This window comes from Cupressus sempervirens, chromosome 11 (assembly GCF_028749045.1).
Source record: "Cupressus sempervirens isolate cs-2001-9-10 chromosome 11, ASM2874904v1, whole genome shotgun sequence".
Lineage (NCBI taxonomy): Eukaryota > Viridiplantae > Streptophyta > Pinopsida > Cupressales > Cupressaceae > Cupressus > Cupressus sempervirens.
In genome coordinates this window covers 332,648,004-332,660,462 of record NC_143128.1, presented here as the reverse complement: position 1 = coordinate 332,660,462, position 12,459 = coordinate 332,648,004, and the positions used below count along the sequence as shown (strand labels likewise).

Sequence of the window (12,459 nt, the reverse complement as noted above, 5' to 3'; positions counted from 1 at the left end):
CTACTAATATTAAACAATAGATGTTTCAATACACTAAGGGTCCGTTTGGTTCTTGGAAGATGACAGGAATTGGCTTTTTCAAAATTTGGATTTGAAATTTTTGCGTTTGTTTCAAAATTGGGCAAATGAAATTAGCATACCGGACTTCCAATTTTGCCTCAAAACCAGGTTTTCCAACTTCTTACTAGCAAGTAGGAATTGAAAATCAAAACCTGGTTATGTTTTTTAAGGAGTGTAAACTCAATAGATTGGACTACGTTTTGAAATTTGCCTTCAACTCCAAGCCTACACAAAAATATGTCTTCACATGCATCTTTTGAGTGAAACAAACGGTTCAAGTAAAATCCCAATAATTGGAATGAAGATTTGCAAAAGCTTGATTTGGCTAAACCAAGGTTTGTAGAAATCCTGATTTTTTAAATTCCATGAACCAAATGGACCCTAAGAGCTAACATTCTTAACATGCAGCAACTAGAAAAGCATTTCTGTTGGGCCTCAAATGGCTTAATATGTTGAAAATGTGGATAAGTGCATTTGCCAAGTTGTGGACGGTAGGCAACAAGGTTTGGGAAGTATCATTTCTTACCTATCTTGCATAAGCCTGAGCAATCTACCAGCATTGATTTTGTACTTCATATGAATGCAAATGGGAAATCTAGTCGTAGGGAAATAAAATGCATAGCTCAAATATATGTAAGTTGTTAAACGATATGTAAGTTGATGTAAATCAATGAAATAAATCAACTATAGATAACTTCATAACAGTCAAGATATATGTGCTGAGCAAGCAAATATATCAACGTAAAGTACCATAGACTAATTGAACATGTGCTAAAATAGGAGTGAGATTATTAGGGTTTCATTTTTTTAAATCAATAGAATATGGATTTTGAGCAATATGGTTCTGAATTGAGATTCAAAATTGTCTTAGAGAGTAGAGATGAATGACATCTGAGAGATTGAGAGTTTGGGAGAGTATCATAATCCTATCCCAATTTATATGTGCTGAGCAAGCAAATATATCAACGTAAAGTACCATAGAATAAAACATTTGCTAAAATAGGAGTGAGATTATTAGGGTTTCATTTTTTTAAATCAATAGAATGTGGATTTTGAGCAATATGGTTTTGAATTGAGATTCAAAATTGTCTTAGAGAGAGTAGAGATGAATGACATCTGAGAGATTGAGTGTTTGGGAGAGTATCATAATCCTATCCCAATTTCAACAATTCTGTCTCCAGCTGAGTTTGAAACGACAATCATTTCAACCTTTGCCAGCTTAAATAAGCGCAATTGGTCCTGATTTGCTTGTTGTAGCCAACTGATGTTTGTGATCTGAATTGTCACATTGGATCTGAATTCCTTTGAGTCAACAGAGGAATTCCCTAAGTTCAAAGAGTAGTTAGAAAATAGTCTATGCGCCCTAATGGATCCCACTATTCCTGTCTCACAAGTTTGATGAATTTTTGACGAGAATCCATTGAACTAAGATGATGATGTGTAGCAGATGGATGCAGGAAACCTATGTAAGTTGTTGAAAGTTCAGAAGTTTGCCTACCAAGTGCAATGACAACCATCTGAACCTTTGCTAGCTATTGATTTGTGTCATCAAGACTGATGGAATGTTGCCATGTGTACTAGAAAGGGTCCCTACAGATCCCCTGGGGGCTCTGAAAAACTAAGGACCATTGATGTAAAAATCACCTAGGCTTGAAAAATTTTAATCGGGAAAAATCGGCAAAAAATCGGGAACTCAAAAACCACTAAATTTTAATAAAAAAATGCGATTTTTTTACATAATTCAATGTTTTTTTGCATCTAATGACTTAATTACTAACAATACATAAGAAACAATCATGTTTAGATATATATCAATGCAAAAAGAGTTATTAATCGGTAAATTACTAACAAGTAAGTAGTGACAAGTTGTAAATTACTAACAACTAACAAGTTCACAACACATGGGAAGTTGTATTCTCATAAATAAAGTGTCAAATGTAAAGATCTCAAATAAGCGCATCAACATGACTACAAATAAGTACAAATGTCAAATGTAGGACTACATCTTCCTCTTCCTAGTCGCTTTACTAACAAGTGCGGGAGAGGGTAAAGCTCTAGAACTAGAACCCCGCAAGGTCTGTGCCTGTGTCTGTGTCTGTGCCAATGTAGGAGATGGTGTAGTTATAGAACTAGATGTCGGTAGCTCCACATTCTCTGCGCACAAGATGTCAAGGTCCTCTGCAGTAAGCTCAATGTCATCATCCTCATCATCGCCCTCCTCAATGTCATCCAAATCGATGTCAAATCCAGTTCCACCCCCTTCCTCCTTCGCAGCCTTCTCCGTGGCCTCCCTCTCCAAATTGGAGATGTCCTCCTGTGTAAATAAGGGAGCTTGCTTTTGTGCCGTCCAATCATAATAAGGATCTATCTCATCCAAATCGATTGGCCCAGGAGGATCTTGTGGTGCCCTTTTCATGTGCAATTTAAGATTATATTGCACATAGACCATGTCATTCATCCTCTTTTGGGACAACCTGTTTCTCTTTTTTGTGTGGATGGCCTCAAACAAACTCCAGTTGCGCTCACAATGTGATGTGTTGTAAGTCTGTGATAGGATTCTAAGAGCAAATTTTGCAAGATTTGGAGTGCTTGCACCCCAAGTGGTCCACCAAGCCACTGCATCACAAAAATTGTACAAGTTAGAAAATACTAATAGACAACAAAAAGTGAAACATAAATGTTAATTTAGCATTTGAGATTTAGAAGTTTGCAAATGTGGGTTTGTGTAAGCCTTGCTCTCTGACAGAGAGGAGCGGAGAACACCTTGCCCCGTGCTGAAGTGAAGATCTCCTGCTCAACAATGATTTTATCTCTTGTTTCCTCATTGGTTACCATCTTTTGGACGCACTCACTTAGGCCTCTGATGACCTCTCCATCAGGATCTGCATATTTACCATCAACCCTAAAACCAAAAACCAAAAACAAATAAGTCTTGCAATTTTAGTACACACCTAACACCCTACGAAAGCAAAATGAACTCAAGTCTTCGTTAACTTAAATTTGAGTAAGAATGAGCTTACGATATACCTAAAACGTGGGTTGAGGAAATATCTTGCTGCATGAATGGGTTGGTGGAGCTGATTATTCCACCACTATCAATGATCTGCCAAATGGGTTCATATTTGATGCTTTCCCCTTTGTAGTAATTTTTGACAGATTCTTTGGCCTTGTCCATGGCCTCATATAGTTCACCCATTGGCGTTTGGTCTCCATCAACCAAACGCAGAACTCTAACTAAAGGCTCAGACACCTGCAATATAAATTTGAAATTAGTTGACAAGTTACAAAATTATTATTTACTTGAGTTAGTTTAAGTATGTTATAAAGTTGTAAAGTGTAAACTAAAAATTAAAGTATTATAGTGACCTTTACGATTTCATCGGTCTTATCTGCAAAATATTTATCAAACACAATCCGCACAACATTCTCTCCTTCACTCTTCTTTGAAAATGTGGAATCAAGCCATTTTTTGGAAACAAACATTTGCTTCAAAGAAACCAAATTATCGAGAATGCTTTGCAATGTCAAGAAAATCGTTGCAAACCGTGTGACGGCAGGCCTGACAATTTCTTTGCCATAAGTGTGCTCTCTCATCAAGCTAAGGACCCATGGGTGATTGTATATGTATTTTGTCACCCGCCTTGCATCCTCCACAATTGGAGTGACCCACTCAAGTTTGCCCATGCCCTCCAAAAGAAGGTCAAGGACATGTGCTGCACATGGGGTCCAAGAGAGAGTGGGGTGCCTCTGCTGTAGGAGTTTTCCTGCCAATTGTAAAAGCAAATACTAATTAGTTTCCAACTTTTCAAAAATATCAAACTATTAAAATTTCTTCTTGTGAAATTCACAATGCACATGCAACATAAAATTACGGTTTACCTGCTGATACATATGCAGCAGCATTGTCTGCGATGATTTGCACCACATTTTCAATGCCAATCTCTAAGACCATGTTCTCCAACATCAATGCCAATGTTTGAGCATTTTTTACCTTGCTGGAGGCATCGATTGATTTTAGGAACACCACATTATCATTACAGCAGGCCAAAAAATTAATTATGGTCCTGCTCTTCCCATTTGTCCACCTGTCAAAAAGAATGGTGCAACCAAATATTGTCCATTCTTGTTTTTGTTCCTCAACAAATGCTTTGGCCTTCTCAACAGCAGTTCCAATAAGCCTACAAAAACAAAATTTAGTTATGTCTTAGATTCTTAGTAATTTTAAATTGATTTAGACTTTAGTAATCAACATTCTAATTTCTAGATAAATTAATTAAAGTTTAGAACTAAGTAAAAAGTTAAAAATTAAAAGGAAATCGAGTGTAATAAAATTATTTGCTTACCTGCCACCCAACACAAAATGAGAAGGGGACTTGTACCCCTTTCCTGCAACTGTCAACCCTGTGGCCAAAGCCTCTCAATAGGGATTGTCAACAACACTAATAGGAAGGTTGTTGAAAAACCAGAAATCTACTAGTGCATTGTCCACCTGGTCATGGACCTCTTTATTCCATCTAGTGGCCTCTAATGAAGGTTGTGCACTAGGTGTGTGCCTCGGCACAAAATAGCTCCCTATCCTAGAAGCACCTGCTGATCCTGATGGTGCGGAAGTGCTAGGAGGTGTAGAAGTGGGAGTGGGAGTGGGAGTGGAACTCGTGAAAGAAAAACCACCTTGTTTGCGGACACGCGGCCCATGATAAGAGCCAGCCATGCTCTCAATGGCTGCCTCCTCCTCCTGAACATCAACGAAACTGCCCTAGGTCTCTGCTATGGCCGCCCTGACATGCAATTTATTCCGCTCTCTTTGCAATTTTTTTTGCTCTCTAGCTGCGAGCAAGGCATTTGCAAACCTTTTTATTTCTTTTGTTGTACTCTCAAAAGGATTCGTATCATGTTTTGAGATCCCTGCGATGTGATATTTGAACCGGTAAATGCCCCTGGATATTACTTTTTCACATCGAATGCAAATCACTTTGGTTGGTTCATCGGGTGCTTCATAGGCATATTTCCATGCTTGATCTCTCGCATTCTTTGGCGTGGTGCCAATGTAGCTTGAAGGGCATGGAGTCAATGGCCAATGGCCATTTGTCTGCCATTTAAAACTGCTGCGGGCTGCCTTACGCATACAAATAAAAAAAAAAACTATAAATAAATTATAACAAGATCAAAGTTAACAGTTAAACAAAGAATTCAAGCAACATTCCAATAACAGTGCCAATAAATTGAAATCCAAATAACATTCAAACAAACTAGCTGCTAGGGTTTCAAATTTTACAAAAAAGCGCAAATTTCTAACATAAATTCGATCTGGAATGGAAAAAAATGCAAATGAATGCATTTAATCTTGCTTACATTCACCAAATGCATTCCTAACTAATTAGGAATATATTTTTATCCATTTACATGCAAGAAAAAAGAATACAATCCCTTGCAAAAATAAAAAAACAAAGATTCAAATCACTTACCTAGTAACGAAGAAATCGAATCAAAAAGCCTCCAAATGCACTCGATTCCGCCTCTTGCTTGCCAAGAACTCCTCCTCTATCCTCTCCTCTCCAAAATGCCCAAAGCAATTTAAAAACCAAATGAAAAAAATATGTTTTTTCGTCACTTTATGTGACTGCCGGGCGCGGGCGATTTTTTTCCAAGAAATTGCGATTTTTAGGTGATTAATTGCCTATTAATCTGCGATTTTTTTGAAAAAATCTGCAAAAAAAATCGAGATTTTTGGGGCAACTAAATCACCGGCCCCAAAAAATTATGATTTTTTCTAGTCTCGCCGATTAATCGGCGATACTCACATCTATGCTAAGGACTACCAGTAATCCTCTGTGATAGCATAAACCATTGATTTGTGTAGAGCTGAAGCACTGTGATATCATCATGTGTTAAACAGGCTAACTGGAGCATTAATTTCCATTGTCTGCAGTTATCATTAGAATCCATTTAGTGATGAGTCTTATGTATTGGCAAGGTGACAATCAACATCCCTCTGTAAGCCTAATTTGTTTGATAACACAAGCTAAGCATAGCAAACAATATGACTTGGAATAATAAACTAGTATCTGAAGTAATATGCTTTTAAAAGGAAAAATTGGTCAGATTTTAATGTTTCATGGGATAATAGTAGTGCTCGTAAACCTTACAAATAGCACCAAGAGATTAGTCATTAGATTGACTGTCTGTTCTTGAGAAGTGTATAGTGGTGGAAAGAAATATCATTAATGTCAGCCACTTGCTGTATGATGAACCTCATTATGCTCGGTGTGAGCATGATAAATTGGGTCTTCATTAACTTTAAGACTACTTAATTGTCATATAAAACTGAGAGTCAATGTAATTTGAAGTAGCTGCAAATCACTCAAAACTTGGTGTATTCATACAGCTTCACAACTGGCACTGGCAACTGCTTTTTACTCTGCTTCGGTGGAAAATAATTCTAATGTGTGCTGAAGCTTTCAAATATTGGCCCTTTTGAGCGTTATTTTAAAATGTACTTTGGTTCAAATCTAGTTAACAAATCAACAGAGATTACAATGTGTATTTTTACAGAACAATGATTGTAATTTTTTGAGTATTGAAGTCATAGATTTTGAGAGAATTGGTTGGCATACACTTCAATGAGTTATGCTTGTATTTATTATTGAAATGGAAAATTACAATGTTGCTGTAACTTACTTATAAGCTATGTTAGGCCTAACTAATGTGGTGTTATTTTATTAATATGCCTGTGCGTGCAAACTATGGTGTAATATTATGTCTTAACATTGTTTTCTGAAGAAGATTCGGTTGTTTTTTGTATTCTCAATTGATAAATATAGCATATTTACGCTATTTCTTTTGTTTATTGATGCTTGTACCATTGACAAATGCCTTCCTTTTCCTGTTAAAAATCAATATAGAACTATGAAAATTTATTAAAGTTATTGTAGGTACTTCAGCAATGACCGATCAAATCTAATTATGTCTGTATGCTTGCTTCCCTGCTTATTTAAACTAGTGTGGGTGCATGATGCATTCTTGTAGAAGGAATTTTTGTTAGTAGCCATATTTTGTGTTTTTGGCACCCGTCTCTCCCAGTCCTGCTAAACACCCTTTCTTTATGGATTAATGCATTGCCATCTGTATTTCATGACACAAATTGCCACTTGAAGGTATGTTATGGAGTGAAAGTAACTTCTTGTTGTTGTTTTCCTTTACGTTGTTCCAACTTTAGAATTGGTTCTCGCAGATTGTGCATTATTGCTGGAAACATCTCACCAATTGATGTAATTACTCATGTGCCCATTTTATGTGAAGAAGCAGACGTTCCATATATTTATGTACCATCAAAAGAGGTATTTCGGATGAGGAGAACATGGGATCTTGAATATTTCAGCACTTCTGTAATTAGTTTCTCTTTAACTCTTTCAAACAATTATTTCTTCTGTTTTCTTCTACAGGATCTTGCAGGTGCAGGGGCCACTAAGAGGCCAACATGTTGCGTCTTGGTTCTTACAAGCCCTATGAAAGGGTCTATCAGCGAGGAGGACCAAAAGAAATTGAAAGATGATTATAAGGAAGTAGTCAAGGAAGTGCAAGAATTGATGTCATCAACTTTCTAGCACGGTCTAGTTGCTGTACCAGATTTTGTACATCTTCATCAGATTTCCTTTTGAACTTCAATCGATGATAAATTAATAGTCACATTTAGTATTGGATTTTGTAAATGTTTATTTTTTATATCAAGATGCAACTGTTTACATAGTTATGTTGGCTTTGCACTTTTCACTTATTGCCTGGGGGGATTGCTTACATCAAATTTTATTTAAAAGACGTTATTAGCGAGGAGGTCCCCCTAAAATTGAAGGATGAATATAAGGAAGTAGTTAACTGCAAGAACTGATATTATTTTTCTAATGTGATTTGTTACATGTAGAAAGTACAGGTATTTACATTCCTATTCAATTTGTTTTGAATTATAGGTTGCTAATAAAATGAGTAGTTAAATGAGCATATGATTTGTTCAATGCCATTGAATCTTGTGCATTATTTTACATATTAAGTAATAGTTGTCCATCACACATTTGATACACCTTTGCCCTATTGGGAATGCTTAGATTAAACATTAATTTTCAATGAACTTATTAGAAAAGTCTTTTTGACTTAATTTTTAATTCATACCTGTTTTTTCACTTTCAAGTATACGGTATATCAACAAAACCCAGACTTGACTTTTATCTAATTTTCAAGCACAAACGCTCCCAAGTCAATGCTCTTTGTACTGGTCTATTAATTGTATGATTACTCATTTGATTAAGAGCTCAATTGAGGTTTGAGCATCTGCCAATTTTGTTAACAAAGAATGGTTTTTAAATTTTTAAATTTACGATACTTATTTTCTTATTTTCTTACCTCTAGGATTACAAGTTTAGGAATTCTTCCGTATCAAGAAGATCAACAGTTTCCAGGTGAGAGACCAAGATCTGTTTTGAACTCAATTCATGCCAAATAGACATTGCAATCTCGGTCTATCAAATTTCGTTATTCTTGAATAAACAGTAGCTTCCTTATGTTGGACTAAAAACATGGTTGGCGTTCTTTGGTTGTTGCATATCAAGGTGTGTTATTGTTGATACCCAATTTCTTAACTTCGCTTCATACTATGTCTACACATTGAATCCGGCAACCTATATTAACAGTTACAGTGAAGACTAGTTTAATGGTTTCCTGGTGTCTTTGGTGGAGTTGAATACTGTAAAATTGCAGAAAATGGCTTATTCATTTTATAAATTTTCAGTAGTTGAATTTACATGATCCAATAAAAGTAAATATCACGTGATTTTAAAACAGGATGAGAGTACACGAGCCAAATATCTGTATTGACAGGTCTGTTTTTCAGGCATGCAATTCTGTTAAAAAATGAAATTCTTAGAATTGAAATGGATGTTGAAGGGTGTCAATTTATGCTACCAATTCTGGTATGGATCTGGCAAATATTCAGTGTTCTATGGGAGTGAACAATAATTGGAATTTGAGAGGTAATTGGAGCCTTTCCCCTAGCTTTTGTCCTATTCAATTGATTTGGGTTAATATATTCCTGATCTCGTTTGAAGAACATCCGTAACCTCCATATGAATGCGTTTGTCAAAACAATTAGGATGGGAACAAGCACTTGATCAAAAGCTCCTTCTCGTTTGTAATGGCTTGGGAATACTAGCGATACTTGAAGGCTGATCTAGCAAATGGAAGAAAGATGATTCTTGCTAGGCCTAATTGACCCTCTCGTAGGGCCAGAGTTAAATAATTAGTTGGCTTTGACATTAATTCAGCAACTCTCATTTCTTTGTAATGATATGCATGCTTCACAATAAAGTATGCCATGCCTCTGCCTAAGCATTATGATTAGCTTGCCTCTGTCAGTAGAAAGTCATCTTTATCTTATTCACAAGAAGTCACAATTTTCTAATCAGTAAAATGCAACGCTTCAATATACATATTAAAGGCTGCGATCCCAAGCCTAAATTAGTGATTAATATACTTAATGAGCAGCATTTATTGCTAGAGTGGAAAACGATTGATGTGTATGGAACATTGATTAAATTTATGGGCAGTGATTATGTTATAAAACAGTGGTTAAGTAAAACCAGCGGTCATGCTTATACAGGCAGCACTCATGAAATGTAGTGCTTGTGCTAAGATTTTCACAAGTGCTCGAGCCCAAGCCTAAAATAGTGATTAATATATTAATGAGCAGCATTTATTGCTAGAGGGAAAACAATTGATGTGTATGGAACATCGATAAAATTTATGGGCAGTGACTATGTTATAAAACAGTGAGTTAGTAAAAGCAGTGGTCATGTTTATTAAGGCAGCACTCATGAAAGGTAGCGTTTGTGCTAAGATTTTCATAAGCTTTTGTGTCAAAGATTTATTAAAGAACAAGTTTATGAAAGAGCAACTCTTATGTTTTTCAGTTCAACGGCAGGAGACTATAGTTTTCAGTTAGCCATTCCAGTATTAATTTGCTTGTAGAAAATATATTAAGGAAAATATGAATAGAAGATTGGAAGCATTTTATAGATGGTCCATACAGCTGGCATACTGTTGTACATTGACGTGTCTACTGCATGCATACTTCTATTATCAGGAAACTTTCCGAGATGACAGATGTCACACGTGTCTATGTTCAATAGAGATCTTGCTGTCATTGAACACGGCAAAGTCACAAATGGTGGAAAACACACCAAACTATTGATAAATAGCAAATTGTTTCCAGATATGATACCTCTGATAGAGCAACAACCCATTGATGAAGAAGGATTGTTATTAAGTTTTAATGTATTTCAGAAGAAACCCTACAATCTTTTTAAATATATACTGCAGATTCAATGTCAACATTTTACTGCCTGAAGCCCTGCCATCTGCTATAGAATTCCATTTCATTTTATGGTTTGTAATATACCATTCTACACGGGATTTGGCTATAATGTTAATATGTGAACTGTTTATATAATTTCTTATGAGATTTCTTAAACAAATGGTTTTTCAGATTTTTTATTTGTCAGCTTTTGCCCATAGATTTCCTTAAATTTCTTGTTAGAACTTATCATGGCCCAAATTTTCCTCATTTACAACGTAGTCAAGTAAAATAGAAAAGACCAAAAATGTTCCATTTTCAACTAATTTGTATTAATTTATTAATTTTGTACTGAGCAAATTCATGCACAAACTGCAGAGGATAATGTTTGTGGGATTAGAAGTAATTTTTTTGTCACTTTCTATTTCAAAACACCGAGTCTCCGATGAAAGTTTATATTAATTTTTCTTGTCTGATTTGTGATTTTTTCTTTTTGTTTGTATTATATGCTTCTGGCCATACGACTCAACGACAGCGGTGGAAACCAAAAGGACAAGCTGGCTATGGAGTAGCATCCCTAACACAAACGTAATCCACTGAAAACTTAAGTAAAAGCGTTTATTTTCCATTAATGCATCCTATATCTTAAATGTTATTTGCTGAAACATTAGTAAAGGGATGTGGGTTGCTGGATTTCGTTGATTTGTTTATCGACATGTATTTTCAGGCATGTGCGTTTTTTAAGTGTGCAATTTATTTCTCAGTTATTTTGTTTCTGTCATGGATTGGCATATGTGCGCTAAATTGGTGTGAACCACATTTTGTAAACAATTTAAGACATCAATATTTCTTCATTTTAACTTTATGAATGATAGTGGCAGTATCCAAAAGAATTTCATTCATAGGTGTTCCAAAGTTTGCAACTTTCCTTCTGTGGGCACTATGCTTTGGTTGTAAAGGGGCATTCTTTTTTTGGATGATGCTCTTCCGTTTCAAAGACTGCGTATATTTCCCCTGGAATTCAATGGTTTTCCATGGTTTATTTTGATAGATTAATATCTAAGATTTTTTTTCAGTGGCCAATGAAGGTTATCTTTAAGCAAGAATTCTTTGAGAAGTAATTGGAAGGGGAAAGAAAATGCTTCTTTAATAAAAAATATTTCTTACCCTTGTAAATTGTTTTCTCCCACCTTTCTCATACAAATCGCCACCTACGTAGAGCAATGCTCTAATATGGATGACATGAGCCAACTGTGCCCTCCGTGATTGGTCTGGTCGTTGTGTTTCAAATATTGCCTGATATAAAATAAATTCATTTTTTCATCAAGATTGTTTGTGCAGTTAAGTTAAAAGCAAATGAGGAGGTGTGGGTAATATACAAGTTTTGGAAGTGCACGTTTAATACAGTTGGCAGCTTAATTAAATGGCAAGTGTGTAAGCGGAGGAGTTAAGAGCCGTCTTTTTATTAATTTCAATTTTTTTTTTCAATTTTTTTTGTCTTTATATATCAAATATCACCATTCATATCATTTACCCCGATCATAATTACTTTGGGTTTTCACGGTTTACCCCTAACCAATGCGGTTTTAAAGTGGTTTTAAGCTTATCACAAACTCTACAAGCATAACACAAGTGGTTTGAAGATTATCATAAACTTTGTACTAGAATCACTTTTAAAATCAAACACTCGCAGGTTCTAATGACCACAAATCATCATTATGGGGAAACTACCACTCTAGGGTTTTATCCTTCTGAACTTGCATTAAAATTGATTGAGTCCATATCAAAAAGATATCCATCTTACCGAGATACATGGGTACCCATCCCTTGCATTTGTCAATTCTATAGGACTTCTTTTTAGATACATGGTTCATCAATACATCAAACCAGAAATCTTTGGGGACGTCGGGTACAACTGATAATGCACCGGTTACAACAAATCAGGTACAATTCATAGTTGAGTTTTGTCATTTAACAAAGGTGATATCCACTAAAAGGTTAATCCAAAATACATAGCCCATTAACAATCATCTCTAAATCAATCTTCATCACTTGGTTGT

At 35.6% G+C, this 12,459-nt stretch overlaps 1 protein-coding gene across 1 annotated transcript in view; it reads left to right on the top strand.

The window, feature by feature from the left end:
* Positions 1-8,055, top strand: part of LOC149529442 (Ribosomal protein L7Ae/L30e/S12e/Gadd45 family protein) — a 30,112-nt gene extending 22,057 nt beyond the window's left edge. The window contains exons 3-4 of the mRNA XM_089809954.1: positions 7,292-7,397; positions 7,503-8,055. Coding sequence (XP_089666080.1) covers positions 7,292-7,397; positions 7,503-7,664 — 268 coding nt within the window. The 3' untranslated portion in view covers positions 7,665-8,055. The remainder of the gene's footprint in view (positions 1-7,291; positions 7,398-7,502) is intronic.
* Positions 8,056-12,459: the final 4,404 nt, after the last annotated feature.